General features: G+C 55.6%; 1 protein-coding gene across 1 annotated transcript; it reads left to right on the top strand.

Annotated features, from left to right (window-relative positions):
- Positions 1-1,155: 1,155 nt before the first annotated feature.
- LOC149753338 (uncharacterized) lies at positions 1,156-4,090 on the top strand. Its single transcript, XM_089923884.1, has 2 exons — positions 1,156-2,797; positions 2,879-4,090. The coding sequence occupies exons 1-2, from the start codon at positions 2,204-2,206 to the stop codon at positions 3,791-3,793; spliced, it is 1,509 nt and encodes a 502-aa protein (XP_089780010.1). The 5' UTR covers positions 1,156-2,203; the 3' UTR covers positions 3,794-4,090.
- The last annotated feature ends 14,064 nt before the right edge of the window (positions 4,091-18,154 follow it).

Here is an 18,154-nt window from a genome sequence, read left to right on the forward strand (position 1 = left end):
AGCACAAAAGTGCGACCTACATGTCACCTAAATTAGTATTTGTTGCTGGTGGTCCAAACCGAGAACGATTGGCACAGCGGTGTGAACGGGGTTCCGTTTGTGTTGCCTTGGTTGGTGTTGATTGCGCTCCACCTTCCACCGGGAAACCTGCAAGCAAGCCTCGCACCACCACTGGGGTAGTGGGGGCCCTCCGACGATCAAGTCAGAGGAGATTGGAGGAGAAGGAGAGATAATAGTAGCAAGTAAGAGAATGCTCTGGAAGTTCTTGCTTACCCCCCCCCTCTCCCCCCAGCCGCATATATACCAGGCTGGGGGGTCTTTCAGGGGGGTTCGTCATCGTGGGGCACGATGGAGCTGCCACTGACACAGCCGTTACAGGGCGTCGTGGGGCAGCGTTGGGTACGGCCATGACAGGGCGTAGTGGAGCTCCGCCTTGTACGGCTGTTACAGGGGATCGTGGAGCAGCGCCAGATACAACCGTTGCAGGGAGTAGTGGAGCAGGAGGCTGCGGCGTGCCTCTGGGGAATAGCCTGTCGTTGTCGAGAGATGTCCGACTCGGGGTCGGGCTGCGGAGCCGAGGATGTCCGACTCGAGGTCGGATTGCTGGATCAAGGGGCAGCCGACTCGGGGTCGGGCTGCGGAGCCGAAGATGTCTGACTCGGGGTCGGATTGCTGGATCAAGGGGCAGCCGACTCGGGGTCGGGCTGCGGAGCCGAAGATGTCCGACTCGGGATCGGATTGCTGGATCAAGGGGCAGCCGACTCGGGGTCGGGCTGCGGAGCCGAAGATGTCCGACTCGGGGTCGGATTGCTGGATCAAGGGGCTGCCGTAGTCTTCCTGGGCGCGCGTGCCGGTCACGTGGGGCATGGTGGCTAAGTTCCCCCGTAACAGTAGCCCCCCACTTCCGAGCCTGGAACCAGAAGGGGAACGGGTGAAGGGAGTGATGCTTCGAGATTGCCGCCATCCCTCGGAGAGGCGCGCGCGCTTCGAGTTCCCCGCCTTCTTTATGGCGTATGGCGGTTGTTGCTGACCTGGCAGTCTGAGGATTTCGGCGGACATCCTTCCTTAATGGCGTCGATTCGCCTTTGTGGCGCGAGCAACCCTTCGGCAGCCAGGCGTCCTCTGGTGTCACCGAGGCGTCATCCACCTTTCCGCCTATTTAACCGGGGGCCCTCCTCCGTCCGCCTCTCTCTTTACAGACATCTTCGAGTTTCTCCTTTGCGCTGCCGTCATTGCCGTCGGACTGTTCGCTTGCTCCTCCTTTGACGCTCTCGGAGCCGTTCTTCCTTTTCTTCCGGTGAGTTGCCCCATTCTTCAATTTAAGGCTCTCCATACTTTCTCCTTTTGTATTAGGGTACTCCAGTCGTTCCGGTCCTTTCCCCCTTCTTGACCCCGTCCTGACCGTAGATTCACTGGCCATTAGGGATGGGCGAAGTGAGAGCAGACCGCATTAAGTCGGAGCTGGTCGCCGAAGACCTAGATAGGTTCGTGGCTCGATACCACCTTCCCGAGGCCTGCAATGTTACGCTCCCGGGGCCTGAGGAGAGGATGTCCCATCCTCCTCCAGGGAAGGTCGCCATCAATGAGGGCATTCTTCAGGCCGGGTTCCGCTTTCCCCCCTCGGACTTAGTCGTTCAGGTGCTTCGGGGTTTAAGAGTGGCGCCGACGCAACTGGTGCCGAACTCATGGCGCGCCCTGACGGCCTTTCAGGTTCTCTGCCGCATGCACGAGGTTCCCGCCACCCTGAATGTCTTTTGGGAATGCTACGGCCTGAGCGGCCACCCCCAGAACAAAGGGTGGTGGTGCTTTGCGGCGCGGCGAGGGTGCGGCCTCGTCAAGGAGGCTCCTACCTCCATTCACGGCTGGAAGGGGCGCTTCTTTTTCGTTGACGCAGATCCCTCTTGGGGAATCAGGGCAACCTGGGAGACGCCGATGAAGTCCCCGATTGGCCTATCGAGGTTGTCGAGGGAGGAATCCGATGGCGTCGCCGTCTTGAAGGGGTTGGTTGCCGAGGGCCGGCTCCCCCCGGTGGCTCGCCTTATTTCCGAGGATACCTTGGTGAACGTCGGTCTGAGCTCGGTCCCCGCTGACCGTGAGCCCGCCACCATTTCTTTTTTAGCTCTTTTCTCCTATTTCGTTTCTTCTTTCCTTCAGTTTCTCAGCCTCCGACCATCTCGTCCTTTTTGCAGAGATCGACGACATCATGCGGTCGGACAAGGCAACGGCTGTCGGTAGGACGTCCCTACTGGAAGCGGTCCGGAGGAAGAAACGAGCTCCTCCGAGCGGGGCCCCTCCGGCGAAGAAGTCCCGCCGGCAGGCGACTCCGACGCCGACAGACGGGTCCGGACCCACCGATCAGGGGGACGCCGCGGGCGCGGATCGGCAGTTGACGCTGTATCAGCCCTCCGATGCCGAGACTACCGTTTCTCCGGAGGCATCACCCGGGCGCGCCCGAGATGGACGGGTCGGACGTGATCGGTCCCCAGCCCAGCCTTCGACTCGGTCGGCTCCGGATGATACGAGGAGGGACGCGCCGAGGCCCCGGCCGAGCGGGACCCTGTCAATTCCAGGGGCGGTCCCCGCCCCGAGCATGGTCAGCATGACTCTTCCCCAAGCGATGGGTAAGGGTAAGGCTGCAGAACCACCGTCCGACTCCGGGGAGAAGTCGGGGTCGGCCTTCACTTTCGCCGGCGCCCGAAACCTCATCGAGACGGTGCTGCTGGAGAAGGACCGCAGGCGGGTCCGGGAGATGAGGGTCCCTGACGTTGGGGCTGCCAGCTGCGTCTGTCTCATGTCGGTGAGTGTTCTTTTGGTCGCTTTCATCATTTATAGGCTCTGTTGATCCCCGCCTAACGCCCTCGTCTTTCCTATCTCTTAGCTCGCCCAGTACATGATCCGCCTGGAGGAGTGCTACGAGGAACAGGCGAGGCTTCTGGCGAGGGCCGAGAGCCAACTGAAGGCAGTAGAGGAGGGAGGTCAGGCTGCGGCGGGGAGGACGACCAGGGACCTCGAGATGAGGCTCCAGGTGGCCGAAGAGCGGGCACTCGGCTTCGTCACCCTCGAGAAGCAACTGTTGGAGGCTCAGGAGCAACTCAAGGTCGCCTCGGGTCTCGAGGGCGAGATCAAGAAGGCGGAGGAGCGGGCCGAGAAGCAGTCCCGGAAGGCTGCCGACTACCGGGAGAGGTGGGAGAAGGCCCAGCGGTCAGCCGACAACGCCCGCAACCGAACCCGGTCTCTTGAAGCCAAGCTGGGCGAATTGGAGTCAGCCTTGGAGAAGTCCCGCGCGAGCGACCAGGAGCTTCATTCGCGCCTGGAGGAGGCTGAGGCTGCTCGCATTGCTGCCGAGGCGAAGCACAAGGAGGCTCAGGCTGATCTGCTGAGGGTCTCCTCCGAGGCGGATGACCGGATTGTGGTGAAGGTCTTGGAGGCGAAAGCTCAGATTATGGAGCGGGCAGAGGCGGCGCTGGCCGAGAAGAGTGCGGAAATCGGGCGTCAGGCGGTACAGGCTTATCGTCAGTCCGCCGAGTTCACCCGTGATATGTCGGAGGCGGTACAGGCCTATCGTCAGTCTGACGAGTTCGTCCGTGACATGTCGGACGCGGGGTCCGACTCCTTTGTCTTAGGCTTCGAGGAAGGCCTGGCAAGGGTGTCGGCTAAGTACCCCGAAATTGACCTGAGTGGGATCTCCCTTCTCGACTCCCCTCCGGCGCCATTGCCTGCTGATTCTCCAACCGTCTCCCTACCCCTTGCAGACGTGCCGGGCGTTCCCGACCCGGGGGTTCCTCCAAGCTGACCCTCTGTACTTTTCTTTGTGTGTTGGCGTTTTGCCAAGTTGTATGGGTCTCGGCCCTGAAACAATGAAAGTTAATGCAAATAGAGTTTCTTCATTTCACTTTCGTCCTTCTTCTTTTTAACTCTTGGTAGCGTTTCGCTGACTCCCGACTCTTGAAATTCTTCTGGCGCTAGGCCAGGTATCTGAGGGTTAGGCCTCAGGGAATTCTTCCGGCGCTAAGCCAGGCATTCGAGGGTTAGGCCTCAGGAACTTCTTCCGGCGCTAAGCCAGGCATCCGAGGGTTAGGCCTCAGGAAATTCTTCTGGCGCTAGGCCAGGCATCCGAGGGTTAGGCCTCAGGACTTCTTCCGGCGCTAAGCCAGGCATCCGAGGGTTAGGCCTCAGGAAGTTCTTCTGGCGCTAGGCCAGGCATCCGAGGGTTAGGCCTCTGGAACTTCTTCCGGCGCTAGGCCAAGCATCCGGGGGTTAGGCCTCAGGAAATTCTTCTGGCGCTAGGCCAGGCATCCGAGGGTTAGGCCTCAGGGAATTCTTCCGGCGCTACGCCAGACATCCGAGGGTTAGGCCTCAGGAACTTCTTCCGGCGCTAGGCCAGGCATCCGAGGGTTAGGCCTCAGGAACTTCTTCCGGCGCTAAGCCAGGCATCCGAGGGTTAGGCCTCAGGAACTTCTTCCGGCGCTAAGCCAGGCATCCGAGGGTTAGGCCTCAGGAACTTCTTCCGGCGCTAGGCCAGGCATCCGAGGGTTAGGCCTCAGGAACTTCTTCCGGCGCTAGGCCAGGCATCCGAGGGTTAGGCCTCAGGAACTTCTTCCGGCGCTAGGCCAGGCATCCGAGGGTTAGGCCTCAGGAACTTCTTCCGGCGCTACGCCAGGCATCCGAGGGTTAGGCCTCAGGAACTTCTTCCGGCGCTAGGCCAGGCATCCGAGGGTTAGGCCTCAGGAAATTCCGCTCGTTGGTCGGCCAAGGCTGGCGCAAGCCGAGGCGACCGGTCGGGGCTTCAGGCTAGTCTGCTCCCGGGATGATCATCGGGTTAGCCTGGCATCCGAGGGCCAAGCCTCGGGAGATTCCGCTCGTTGGTCGGCCAAGGCTGGCGCAAGCCGAGGCGACCGGTCGGGGCTTCAGGCTAGTCTGCTCCCGGGATGATCATCGGGTTAGCCTGGCATCCGAGGGCCGAGCCTCGGGAGATTCCGCTCGTTGGTCGGCCAAGGCTGGCGCAAGCCGAGGCGACCGGTCGGGGCTTCAGGCTAGTCTGCTCCCGGGATGATCATCGGGTTAGCCTGGCATCCGAGGGCCGAGCCTCGGAAAATTCCGCTCGTTGGTCGGCCAAGGCTGGCGCAAGCCGAGGCGACCGGTCGGGGCTTCAGGCTAGTCTGCTCCCGGGATGATCATCGGGTTAGCCTGGCATCCGAGGGCCGAGCCTCGAGAAATTCCGCTCGTTGGTCGGCCAAGGCTAGCGCAAGCCGAGGCGACCGGTCGGGGCTTCAGGCTAGTCTGCTCCCGGGATGATCATCAGGTTAGCCTGGCATCCGAGGGCCGAGCCTCGGGAAATTCCGCTCGTTGGTCGGCCAAGGCTGGCACAAGCCGAGGCGACCGGTCGGGGCTTCAGGCTAGTCTGCTCCCGGGATGATCATCGGGTTAGCCTGGCATCTGAGGGTTGTCAGGCCTCAGGAAATTCCGCTCGTTGGTCGGCCAAGGCTGGCGCAAGCTGAGGCGACCGGTCGGGGCTTCAGGCTAGTCTGCTCCCGGGATGATCATCGGGTTAGCCTGGCATCCGAGGGCCGAGCCTCGGAAAATTCCGCTCGTTGGTCGGCCAAGGCTGGCGCAAGCCGAGGCGACCGGTCGGGGCTTCAGGCTAGTCTACTCCCGGGATGATCATCGGGTTAGCCTGGCATCCGAGGGTTGTCAGGCCTCAGAAAATTCCGCTCGTTGGTCGGCCAAGGCTGGCGCAAGCCGAGGCGACCGGTCGGGGCTTCAGGCTAGTCTGCTCCCGGGATGATCATCGGGTTAGCCTGGCATCCGAGGGCCGAGCCTCGGAAAATTCCGCTCGTTGGTCAGCCAAGGCTGGCGCAAGCCGAGGCGACCGGTCGGGGCTTCAGGCTAGTCTGCTCCCGGGATGATCATCGGGTTAGCCTGGCATCCGAGGGCCGAGCCTCGGGAAATTCCGCTCGTTGGTCGTGCGCCTGTCGCTTGCCGCCCGACGGGATTTCTCCGTGGCCAGCTGCGATCGTGTTTCTCCTCCTCTCCAAGCGTCGCCTGGGGAACACCAGATGGGCATTAAATGCTAATTGAGGGGTTACCTGAGAAATCGGATCGCCAGTTGCTGCTTGCGAGGAGTGTCAGTTAAGCGGCCGCGATACGCGCGTTCTTCGAGGCGGATGCGGCCTGGGCGCGAGCGGAGATACGTGGACCTAGGGGTACAGGCCACCCGGAGTGTCCTGCACAAAGAATGCGATTAAGGAGAATAACGCTTAGAAAATCGCGGGAAGATACGCCTCGAGAGCCGGATCGGCTCCGGATTCAATGCGCCCGCATTTATTGGAGCCACCCGCATCGGAACGACCGGGGGGCCGCAGTTTGGCTATAAATATAGGTGCAGGTGCGATGGAGCCTGCCAAGCCGGAGCTGTTCAGGTTGCCATGGATCGTGGGCCTCCTCTCCGGCGCATGGTTGAGAGACCCCTACCGAAGGAACGGGAGGCGCGCCCTTCGCGACTTCCGCCACCTAGCCGTTTCATCTGGGATCAACAAGGAGGTTCTCCCCGGCGGAACTCCGCTCTAGGCGTTTCATCCGGGATCACGTCTCCCCTCCTTGAAGTTCAGCCTCCCGATTGAGCTCCGCGCCAGACGCTTGATCCGGGACCGCGCCTCCATATGCTCTTCTCCCTTGTATTCCTTCTCTCCCCTAACACTGGGGAGGACCGGAATATCCCTTGGAGGTGGCGTTCCCCTGGAGGCAGCGGGAGCTTCTTCTGCGGCGGCTCCTCGTCTTTTTCGTGAGGCGTGGATGGCGCCTCTGGGTAGGAGTAGTGTGGACTTCTCCTTCGTCCACTTCTTCTTCATCCGCGCCGGCTCTTCGTCTTTTTCGTGAGACGTCGATGGCGCCTCCGGTTGGAAGCACCCACTTCCGGTGGGATTGCAGCCGCTTCGGATGGAGGTTTCGGGATCCCAGATCTTCAGTTCCTCGGAGTCTCTACCTCTTCTTTACTTTCTTTACACCCTAATTCCCCTCTGGAAATTCCTTGTAATTACACGAGCACGCCATTGTAACCAGAAATTATTGAAATGAAAAGTGTTATACATTTTTGAACTGTCTTTCTGGCATTGTCGTTCTACTGGTAATACATCCGCAGGTTAGCGGAATTCCAGCTCCTTGAAATTTCTCGACCATCTAGGGCCTCCAACTGGTAGGAGCCAGGTCGGTTTACCCAGCGAACCCTATATGGGCCTTCCCAATTTGGCGCTAGCTTCCCACCTTCCGCAGGTTGAGATGCTTTAGCTCGCCTTAGCACCAGATCTCCGATTCTGAAAAGCTTCGGTCGGACCTTGGAGTTGTAATATCGGGCCACCCTCCGCTGATACATCGCCATCCGAACCTGCGCCATTTCCCTCGCTTCTTCCAAGAGATCCAGGTTCCCTCGGAGTTGCTCCGAATTGGCCTCGGGTCGGTGCTCGGCCACCCGAGGTGAGGGGAATCCGAGCTCCACGGGGACAACGGCTTCCGTGCCATAGGTTAGGCTGAAAGGCGCCTCCCCGGTAGGGGTCCGATGCGTGGTCCGATACGCCCAAAGGACATTCTCGAGTTCTTCGACCCAAGCTTGCCCCGTCCGACCGATTCGCGCTTTGATTCCTTGGAGGATTGTCCGATTTGTGACCTCGGCCTCGCCGTTGGTTTGGGGATGCGACACAGATGTGAACCGATGCTCGATCCCGAACTCCTCGCAGAAGTCACGGAAATGCTTGTTGTCGAACTGTCGACCATTATCCGAGATGAGGATCCGAGGTACCCCAAATCGGACAATGATGTTCTTCTTCACGAACTTCCGGACTTGCGCCTCCGTGATAGTGGCCAGCGGCTCTGCCTCCACCCACTTGGTGAAGTAGTCGATTGCAACAATCAAAAATTTCCGCTGAGCTGAAGCGACGGAGAATGGTCCGAGGATATCCATTCCCCACTGGGCGAAGGGCCAGGGTGCAGTGATTGGTGCCAAGAGGACAGAAGGGACTCTCTGGACGTTGGCGTGGCGCTGGCAGGCGTCGCATTTCCGTACATGATCCTTTGAGTCCTCCAACAAGGTAGGCCAATAATAGCCTTGCCTCATGATCTTGTGCGCCAAGGTCCTAGCCCCCAAGTGTGATCCGCAAACGCCTTCGTGGACTTCGCCGAGGACGTAGGCCGCTTCCGAGGGGCGGAGGCACTTTAAGAGGGGGGCGGTGAACGAGGTCCGATACAGCCTCCCTTCATAGAGTACGTAGTGGGCGGACTTCATAACAAGTCGCCGAGCTTGATCTTCGTCTTCAGGGAGGATCCCTTCGGCGAGGTAGGCGACAAGCGGGTCCATCCAAGACGGCTCCGGATCAATCGCCATCACCGCTCCAGCCTCGCCGATGCTCGGGGCATCCAGGGTCTCCAGATAGATCGCCCTCGACAAGTTGTGCGCGTCTGCGCCCACTAAGCGGGACAACCTGTCGGCCCTGGCATTTTCACTTCTTGGGACCTGCTGGATGTCGACACTGCCGAGGTCGGGAATGAGTGCTTGCACCTTCCGGACGTAATTCTGCACGGTCGGGTTCCGGGCCTCGAACTCCCCACGGACCTGCCCGACCACCAGCTGGGAGTCGGTGAAGACCTTCAGGCGCCGGATGCCGAGCTCCTTGGTGAGTTTGAGTCCCGTGACTAGGGCCTCGTACTCCGCCTCGTTGTTGGTCACTGGAAATCCGAACCTCAAGGCATACTCGGCTATCACTCCATCAGGACTGGTAAGGACCAGCCCGGCCCCTCCACCTTCGGGGTTCGACGACCCATCGATGTGAAGCGTCCAAATCGGGAGGTCGAGGCTGGGTGTTTCCGGCGACCTAGGTTCCGCCTCCTGCACCGTGCACTCAGCGAGGAAATCCGCGAGCACCTGGGCCTTGATGGCGGGTCGGGGCTGGTAGCGGATGTCGAACTCACCAAGTTCTACTGCCCACTTCACCAGCCGTCCCGCATTCTCAGGATTGCTGAGGATCTGCCGCAGCGGTTGATCGGTCAAGAGGGTGACAGAATGGGCCTGGAAATAGGGGCGAAGCCTCCTGGTCGCGGTCAGCAGCGCGAAGGCGATCTTTTCAGCCTTCGTATATCGCGTCTCGGCATCCCGTAGGACCCGGCTGATGTAGTACACAGGCTTCTGGAGCTTTGCCTCTTCCCGAACCAGTACCGCACTGACTGCGGTTGGGAAGACCGCCAGATAGAGGTAGAGCATCTCCTCTTCTTGCGGCTTGGACAGCAGGGGAGGAGACGCCAAGTATTCCTTGAGCTGGTCGAATGCTGCTTGACATTCGGCTGTCCAGAGGAAGTCTTTCGGGCGTTTCAACACCTTGAAGAAAGGTTGGCAGCGTTCGGCCGATTTTGCCACAAATCGTCCGAGCGCGGCGACCCTCCCAGCGAGCTCCTGAACCTCCTTCACTTTGGTCGGAGGGGACATATCTTGGATGGCCTTGATTTTGTCCGGGTTGGCTTCGATCCCCCGCTGGTTGACAATGAAACCGAGGAACCTCCCGACCGAAGCGCCAAAGGCGCACTTCGCTGGGTTCAGCTTCATGCGAAACTTCCGCAAGGTGGCAAAAGTCTCCTCCATATCCGCGATGTGCTGGTCTGCACGGCGGCTCTTCACCAGCATATCGTCCACGTACACCTCCATGTTCCGGCCGATTTGCTCTTTGAAGATTTTGTTGACGAGGCGCTGGTAAGTGGTGCCAGCATTCTTCAGACCGAAGGGCATTACCTTGTAACAGTACAGCCCCCGGTCTGTTATAAAGGCAGTTTTCTCCTCGTCCTGTGGAGCCATCATTATCTGGTTGTAGCCGGAGAAGGCGTCCATGAAAGACAGCAGCTGATATCCGGAAGTCGCGTCGACCAGTTGGTCTATCCGCGGAAGCGGAAAGCTATCCTTGGGACACGCCTTGTTCAGATCGGTGTAGTCGACGCACATCCTCCACTTCCTGCTCGCCTTCCGGACAAGTACGACATTTGCCAGCCACTCGGGGTAGCTCACCTCCCTTATGAATCCTGCCTCCAAGAGTTTGTCTACCTCCTGGTCGACCACCCGGATCCGATCCGGGGCACAGTATCTCTTCTTCTGCTTTACTGGTCGGTGGGTCGGGTCGACGTTGAGGGCGTGAGAAATGACCTCCGAGTCGATCCCAGGTACATCGGCCGCCGACCAGGCGAATACATCGGCGTTGGCTCGGAGGAATTCCACCAACCGAGCCCGAGCTCCCGGGTCGAGATTGGTGCCGACCCGGACCGTCCGGTCCGAGCGACCTTCCTCGAGGGAAACTTCGATCACACCCTCGGCCGGCTCCCCGTGCCGCAAGGCCACCTCGTCTCTGGCGTCAAGGGACTCGACGCTTAGGGCTTCCACGGGCTTCTTCCCTTTGAGAGTTGCTAGGAAACATTGCCGTGCGGTCGGTTGGTCACCTCGGACCTCTCCAATCCCGGCCGCCGTGGGGAACCGCATGAGCAAGTGGTACGTAGAGACCACCGCGCGAAGGGTGTTCAGCCCGGGTCGTCCGAGGATAGCGTTGTAGGCCGAGGGAACACGGACGACCAAGAATCCGAGTTGCACGGTGGCTTCTGCGGGTGCGACGCCCGCAGTCACAGGCAGCTCGATGACGCCTTCCGCTGGGACAGCGTCACCGGTGAATCCTATGAGGGGGGTGGATACTTTGTGCAACAACTGTCTGGACAAGCTCATCTTTTGGAAGGCCTCGTAAAACAAAATATCAGCTGAGCTTCCACTATCCACAAGAACACGCCTTACATCATAGTTTGCCATAGTGAGGGAGATCACCATGGCGTCATTGTGGGGGGTCTGAACCCCCTTTACATCTTCATCACAAAAAGTGATTACATTACCGACCCTTTGCCTCTTTGCGACGGCTGCCCCTGACGCTTCAGTCGAGCCCCCTGCGTTCCTCTCGGGCCGGGGGCAGCCCCCAGTGATAGTGTGGATCACGCCCGCGACGGGTCGATTCTGCTCCCGAGGCTCCTGAGGGGCCGGGTCGGCCGGACGCGGGTCTGCGGGGGGACGTCGGTCGTTCACATATCGACCGAGACGCCCTCGGCGGATGAGAGCCTCGATCTCGTCCCGAAGCTGGAAGCAGTCTTCGGTGTCGTGGCCGTGGTCCCGGTGGTACTCACAGTACGCCCGAGAGGGCCTCCTCCCAGGGATCTTCTTCATCTGTCTCGGAACCGGGAGGTCCTCCCGCCCCTTGATTTCCATGAGGATCTGGGCCCGGGGAGTCAGGAGAGGAGTGTACCGGTTGAAACGTCGGGGCGGAGAACGAGGGCGTAGGGCGCCGTGGTTCCTCGCCGGCGACAGGCTTCTGCGCCGACGTTGAGGCGTCGGGCTCCTCCTCTGGCGTGCCTCTTTTCGCCTTTTCTTCCCAAGCTTTGGAGGGATCTCGGCGGCCTCCTTGCTCCGGTGGGCGGCCGCCTCCTTGGCGTCCGCATACTGGTTCGCCCGGGACAACAGCTCCGGGAAGCTCCGCGGCAGGCGTTTGTCCAGGGAGAAGGTGAGTCTGCCCTTTCGGAAGCCACGCTTCAGGGCTGAAAGAGCCACCTCCTGGCTCAGGTTCCGGACTTCCAGCGTAGCCTTGTTGAAGCGGGTAAGATAATCCCGCAAGCTTTCTCCCTCGTTTTGCCGGACATCAAAGAGGGAGTCGGAGACCAGTCGCCGCCGGCTACTGACGGCGAAATGGGTGATGAAGAGGCGAGTAAACTGGTCGAAGGACTGGATTGAGTTAGCCTCCAAGCCGGCGAACCACGCCCTTGCCGGGCCACGGAGGGTCGCCGGGAAGGCCTTGCAGAGGAGAGGATCTGATGCTCCGTGGAGGAGCATAAGGGTCCTGAAACTCTCGACGTGATCCCGCGGGTCCGCCGCCCCGTCATAGGGCTCGATCGCCGGCATTTTAAACTCCGGCGGATTCGGGGTCCGCAGGATCCTCGAGGCAAGCGTCGGCTGGGAGGAGATCTCCAAGTCAGCGAAGGGATCTTTGGAGTGGCCCTTCAGGACCTGGAGTTGTCGGTGGAGATCGTCCACCCGCCGGTCCAGGGAGCGCGACCGATGGGTGGGAGACAAGGAGCACCGAGAGGGGGACCGACTGGAGCGCGGGTTCCTTGAGGATAGGGGGGTCTGGGAACGCGCCCGGGCCCGCCTCTCGTACCCCGCGCAGCTCCGATGGGAAGGTCCCGGCAGAATGGACCATGCTCGAGAATCTTCCTCGCGCCGGCGCTCCTCCCCATGGGAGAGGAAGGAGTGCGGGTTGAGGAGGACAGGTGAGCGCTCAGGGAGCAGCGGCTCCTGGGCCCGCTGCGGCGCCCGAGACATCACACCCTGCAGGTTCTGCACTGCCTCCACGAGGGTGCGAACCTGCTGGGCTAACTGGTCGAACTGAGCGGCTTTGACCATCTGAATGGGAGGTGGAGCGGTGGAGTGTTGCTGAGAATGTGTTGGAGACGCAGCGGCCTCCCGGCCGGAGGCGCGAGAGGCCCCGCGACCGGAGGCATTGGAAGCTCCACGACCACCTCGCCATGCCATTACGATCGCTCTGAGATTCGGCCCTTCCTCTAGCGCCAACTGTTGCTGGTGGTCCAAACCGAGAACGATTGGCACAGCGGTGTGAACGGGGTTCCGTTTGTGTTGCCTTGGTTGGTGTTGATTGCGCTCCACCTTCCACCGGAAAACCTGCAAGCAAGCCTCGCACCACCACTGGGGTAGTGGGGGCCCTCCGATGATCAAGTCAGAGGAGATTGGAGGAGAAGGAGAGATAATAGTAGCAAGTAAGAGAATGCTCTGGAAGTTCTTGCTTACCCCCCCTTCTCCCCCCAGCCGCATATATACCAGGCTGGGGGGTCTTTCAGGGGGGTTCGTCATCGTGGGGCACGATGGAGCTGCCACTGACACAGCCGTTACAGGGCGTCGTGGGGCAGCGTTGGGTACGGCCATGACAGGGCGTAGTGGAGCTCCGCCTTGTACGGCTGTTACAGGGGATCGTGGAGCAGCGCCAGATACAACCGTTGCAGGGAGTAGTGGAGCAGGAGGCTGCGGCGTGCCTCTGGGGAATAGCCTGTCGTTGTCGAGAGATGTCCGACTCGGGGTCGGGCTGCGGAGCCGAGGATGTCCGACTCGGGGTCGGATTGCTGGATCAAGGGGCAGCCGACTCAGGGTCGGGCTGCGGAGCCGAAGATGTCCGACTCGGGGTCGGATTGCTGGATCAAGGGGCAGCCGACTCGGGGTCGGGCTGCGGAGCCGAAGATGTCCGACTCGGGATCGGATTGCTGGATCAAGGGGCAGCCGACTCGGGGTCGGGCTGCGGAGCCGAAGATGTCCGACTCGGGGTCGGATTGCTGGATCAAGGGGTTGCCGTAGTCTTCCTGGGCGCGCGTGCCGGTCACGTGGGGCATGGTGGCTAAGTTCCCCCGTAACAGTATTATTGCTAACCGATAATGATAAATTCACTGGATTAATATTATATTTGGGTTTGGCACAGATTTTCATAAATTAGAGATAAAATGCACATTAAGTACAAATTTGACTAAAGAAGGATCCCTTCCCAGATCCGACCCGGTTGAAGATCGGGTCGGGTCCGAGTCAGAGTCGGGTCCGAATCGGGTCCAATTTTTCTGTGCTTTTGGGAAAGAATTTTGGAAAAATCTAATTTGGCCGTATCATAACTATGAGGTGCTAGGTGACCCATGACTTGAAAGACTTGAAATTGACCTCCAGTCAGAATAGATGACCCGTGACGAACTAAGTCCATCCGTCTACAAGCCAAATTTCATATCATACTATTTTTTTATTATTATCCATATGACTAATTGGACGGAACTTGGTGTCTCCCAGCTCCCTCTCAGGAAGGCAAAGAAAGGCCCAGATCTTCTTCCAAAATTCAATTCCATTACAGAAACCGGCACATGACCCATGGCGAGATCCAAGCGCTCGATCGAACGCAGCCAGCACCCTTCCTCTTCCGTGATCCCATGGCATCCGTCCCATCTCTTCCGCCCGTTTCAAGTGCAGCCCGGATCCGCGTCCCCACCTTCCATCCGCGTCGTGCCAGCAAGAAGCCGCGTCCAAGCTCCTCCCAGCGAATCCCATTTGCAAGCCGAGATCCCAGCAACGCCAGAAGAAGGAAATAGGAAGCAAATCCCAGCATCGCCCACGTGCGTCTCCTCCCCTCTGATTTCAAGCCGTGATCACCGCATTCATCTCCCTCAAAGCAAGGAAGATCCCAGCCTCCTCCTCTGTGCTCATCATCCACGGATCCTCCTCCCCGTCGATCCAGCTTCCAATCCGGCACCCAAAGAAGGAAGCCCCAGCATCCTTCCTCTTCCGCGTACGATCCCGGATGATCCGCCTCCCATCAACGCCACAGCAACGGATTCCCAGCATCCACGCGCGCCTCCTTCCTTCCGCGACAGCATCCCGCGTCCGTCCTCCCCCCCCTTCCGCAATCACCGGCGATCCCGCATCCGTGGCCCAAAGAAGCAAGACCGCGCCCACCTTCCGCTTCCATGCCGTCATCCCGTCGATCTCGCAGCATCCCTAACCTCCCGCGCTCGATTTCAGCGCCCGGATCCGCTTCTCCCAGCCTTCGTCCAACTATAAGAAGGAAGGAGGTCGGCAAGGAGAGGAGGGGAGTCGAAGGAGAAAGAGAGCTGGGTGGAGGCCAAGAAACAGAGAGAAGGGAGGAGAAGACGTGCTCGGTTGGGGTCGGTTCGAAAGAACAGAGGAAGAAGGAGAAAGAGAGCTCGGCTTGGTGCGGGATTGGGGCCAAGAAATAGAGGATTGGGGGAGAAGAAGCAGTCGGAAAGTGATGCTCTATTTTCAGATGTGAAAACAGAGCATTACGTTTCTTTTGTTTATTTTTATTGTTTTATTTGTTTTTTTAGAGGTTATATTTTGAATTTGTGTTTAGTGATTCTGTTTTGAGTATCATGTTGTTCTTATTTTAAGTTTAATTGAGAGCAATCTACTTTGTTTTTTTAGTAAGAGTTTTATCTCGAGACATGTTGTTTTGGTTTTTTTTTTGGTTTTAGTTTAATAGAGAATTTTATTTATGCAAAAGCTTTAATTTCTGTTGTGTTTAATTTCTGTTATTTTTAAGCTCCGTTCTTCAACTTTTGGAATTTTTTTTTCTTTTTATGCAATACATTAAATCTTCCTCTATGCAATTTGTGTTCGCTTCAATCTTCTTAGTTTCATCCAATTTAATTTATGCAAAAACTTTTCTTGTCCATTAAATATATAAATGCTTTTTGAATCTAAGTACATGTCTTCTAGTTAATTTTAATTAAAAATCATTCTCCGGTAGACTAGAGAATCTATCAACATCCCCGACGTAATGTTTTACTTTTGTTATTCAAAAATCGCTTTTGAATCCGAGTGAACGTTTTTATTTTTAAGCAACTCCAATCGCCTCCCTGTGGATCGACCTCTTACGACCACTATTCTTCGAGTAAAATAGGTAAGAGTAAATTAAATTTAAACTTTGTTCGTCGGTTCTAACAACGATCTGTTTAGCATATTTTTAAGTAAACAGGAATCGGACGAACAAAGCTTCAAAGGAATAGTCCTCGAGTCGACTCCTGGAAGTTCAGAGTCGACTCTGGCACTCTGGAGTTTCAACGAACAGTGCTCGAGTCGACTCCGAGACTCTGCAAGTCGACTCCGACTGAGAACAGATAAAAAGATAGAGAGTTGATTTTCAGCGTTACAGTGCTCGAGTCGACTCCAACTTCAGCACTACAGTGCTCGAGTCGACTCCTAGCTACAGTGCTGGCAGACTCTTATTCACGAGTTGACTCCTACTTCAGTCGAGTCGACTCGAGCACGCTGGGAGGCATAATGGCTAGTTTTTTCTCAACTCCAACGGCTCTATTTTTGTCTCTAACGGCTAGATCTTTGTTCCCACGCCATCCAAAGCTATAAAATCAAGGAAAGAGCTAGGGGAGAAGTAAAGAAAGTGGGAGAGAACACATAGGGAAGAGATTTCAAAGAGATTTCAAGAAAAACCTCCCAAAAGCACAAAAGGGCCATTCAAAGCAAAAGAGAGAGAAGAAGAGCATCCGAGTGAATCCCAAAGCTTCCTCTCCAACTGTGTGTTGCCTCTATGATCCTCTACCTCGTGTGAAATCAAAAGAGGGTCAAGTAAAGAAGAAGCCGAGTTCCTTCATCTACAAAATTTGTTTGAGGGCTTCTTCTCTTTACTCTACTTGTTTATATTTGCTATATCTGCTTGTTTAAGAAGCTTGTATTTGCTTTAAATTCTTGTTCTAATATCTTGTAACTTCATTCAATCAACGGATTGAATCAAGGGGTTAAGGTTTGTTGGTGAGCCAAGTATAAAAATAACGTTGTAAGGTTGTGGTTGGTGAGCCTTTGGAAAAACCAACTGGGTTGATTGTGAACCCGAAAAACAATCATTGTAAGGTTGTGGTTGGTGAGCCTTTGGAAAAACCAACTGGGTTGATTGTGAACCCGAAAAACAATCATTGTAAGGTTGTGGTTGGTGAGCCTTTGGAAAAACCAACTGGGTTGATTGTGAACCCGGAAAACAATCGGTTGGTTATAGTCGGTGAGCCTGTGAAAACCGACCGAGTTCGTTGTGATCTCGTGAAAACATCAAGTTAGATTGTAAGCTTGTAAAACAACGGGCTGTAATCTGGGGAATTATAGTGAAATTCTCAAGAGGTCTTGGGAAGTGTATGTAGGTGCTGGGGTGCACCGAACCACTATACATCTTTGTGTTTGTGATGCCTTATCTCTTGTATTTCATGCCTTACATTCATACTTGATTGTGTAATATCTCTAGCTTTGTTTTCTATAGAGTTATAAGTGATTGTTTAGAATTTGCTTAGCTTCTACTCCATTCTTACCATACACATAGATTAAAATTGATCATATAACTATAAGTTAATTTTAGATCAATTGCACCCTAAAGCCATAGTATAATTGCTCTAGCTTAATTTTCCACTGCTTTACTTGTAATTGCCTAGAGCTTAAGTAAATAATATCTTATCATTCCGCTGCATTCAATTCAAAGTAAGAATTAGGGAACATAATTTTTAGAAAATCCAAATCACCCCCCCTCTTGGGTTGTCACCTTGGGCAACAGTAAGCATATTGAGCTAACATGGTCTCCAAGTCATAAGGACCTCACCTAACAGTTATTGGACCCGTTCCTTAGTTAAGTCAGACCCACTATATATCCCGCGAAAATAAAGCTGTGATTGGGTCCTCACCTAACAGTTATTGGAGCCCAACCCCATCCTTACCCCACAACATCTTATGTTAATAGAGAGGTCCAATCCTCCGATGCAAGTAGCCCACTGTATCCAGTCGAGACTAATTAACGCCGGAAAGATCTTAGTAACTCTACTACGGTGGAAGACCAATCGACTTAATATTAGGTAATCAAATCTTAATGATTCCAACTTTGAGTTTTTCATAGGAGGTAATCGATCAATTGGCCAGGTAAGCAGGTGGGAGGCTCCCCTCACACTAATTAGATCAATTAATCAAATATGGCTAGCTCAATGTATCGTTCACTTTTGATTGATTTAGGAAGGTTTTAGGTCTCTTGGGATTTATATCTAATGTAACAATCTACCCCATACTATATCTCATTCGATTTACATCTTATGTAAATGTCACATTGGTTCAAGTTTACATCCTATGTAATTATGAAACCCTTTCATATATTATATGATTACATCTAATGTAAATGATATAATTATTTCAGTTTACATCTTATATAAATGTTCTATTGTTTAAGAATTTTATTTACATCTCATGCAAATAAATTTTGTTTATTAAATACATATATCTTATGCATACATTGTTTTAAACATAACCTTAAACAAGTATGAACATTATGATTACCACATGCATCTCATGTATATTTTCATATCTGAAACTTTAAACCTATTATGCTACTCTCTGAATTTCAGATCATGCATTACTTGATTTAAAATATTGTAATCTAATTAAAATTCTAAAATAATTTGCAAGATCATAGCAAATAAAAATCTGCATGCTGAAAATTTCAGCAACCTGAAATTTCAGCATGCAGAAAATCCAGCAAGCATAATTCTTTTTAAAAAT

Source organism: Phoenix dactylifera, chromosome 6 (assembly GCF_051530095.1).
Source record: "Phoenix dactylifera cultivar Ajwa chromosome 6, Ajwa_hap1_PhDact_Kaust_v1.1, whole genome shotgun sequence".
Classification (NCBI taxonomy): domain Eukaryota; kingdom Viridiplantae; phylum Streptophyta; class Magnoliopsida; order Arecales; family Arecaceae; genus Phoenix; species Phoenix dactylifera.

Bases quoted from the DNA above. Each gene is read 5' to 3' on its own strand.
- LOC149753338 (XM_089923884.1), top strand. From the start codon at position 2,204: ATGCGGTCGGACAAGGCAACGGCTGTCGGTAGGACGTCCCTACTGGAA. The intron at 2,798-2,878 runs GTGAGTGTTCTT...CCTATCTCTTAG, and splicing joins GCTGCGTCTGTCTCATGTCG to CTCGCCCAGTACATGATCCG.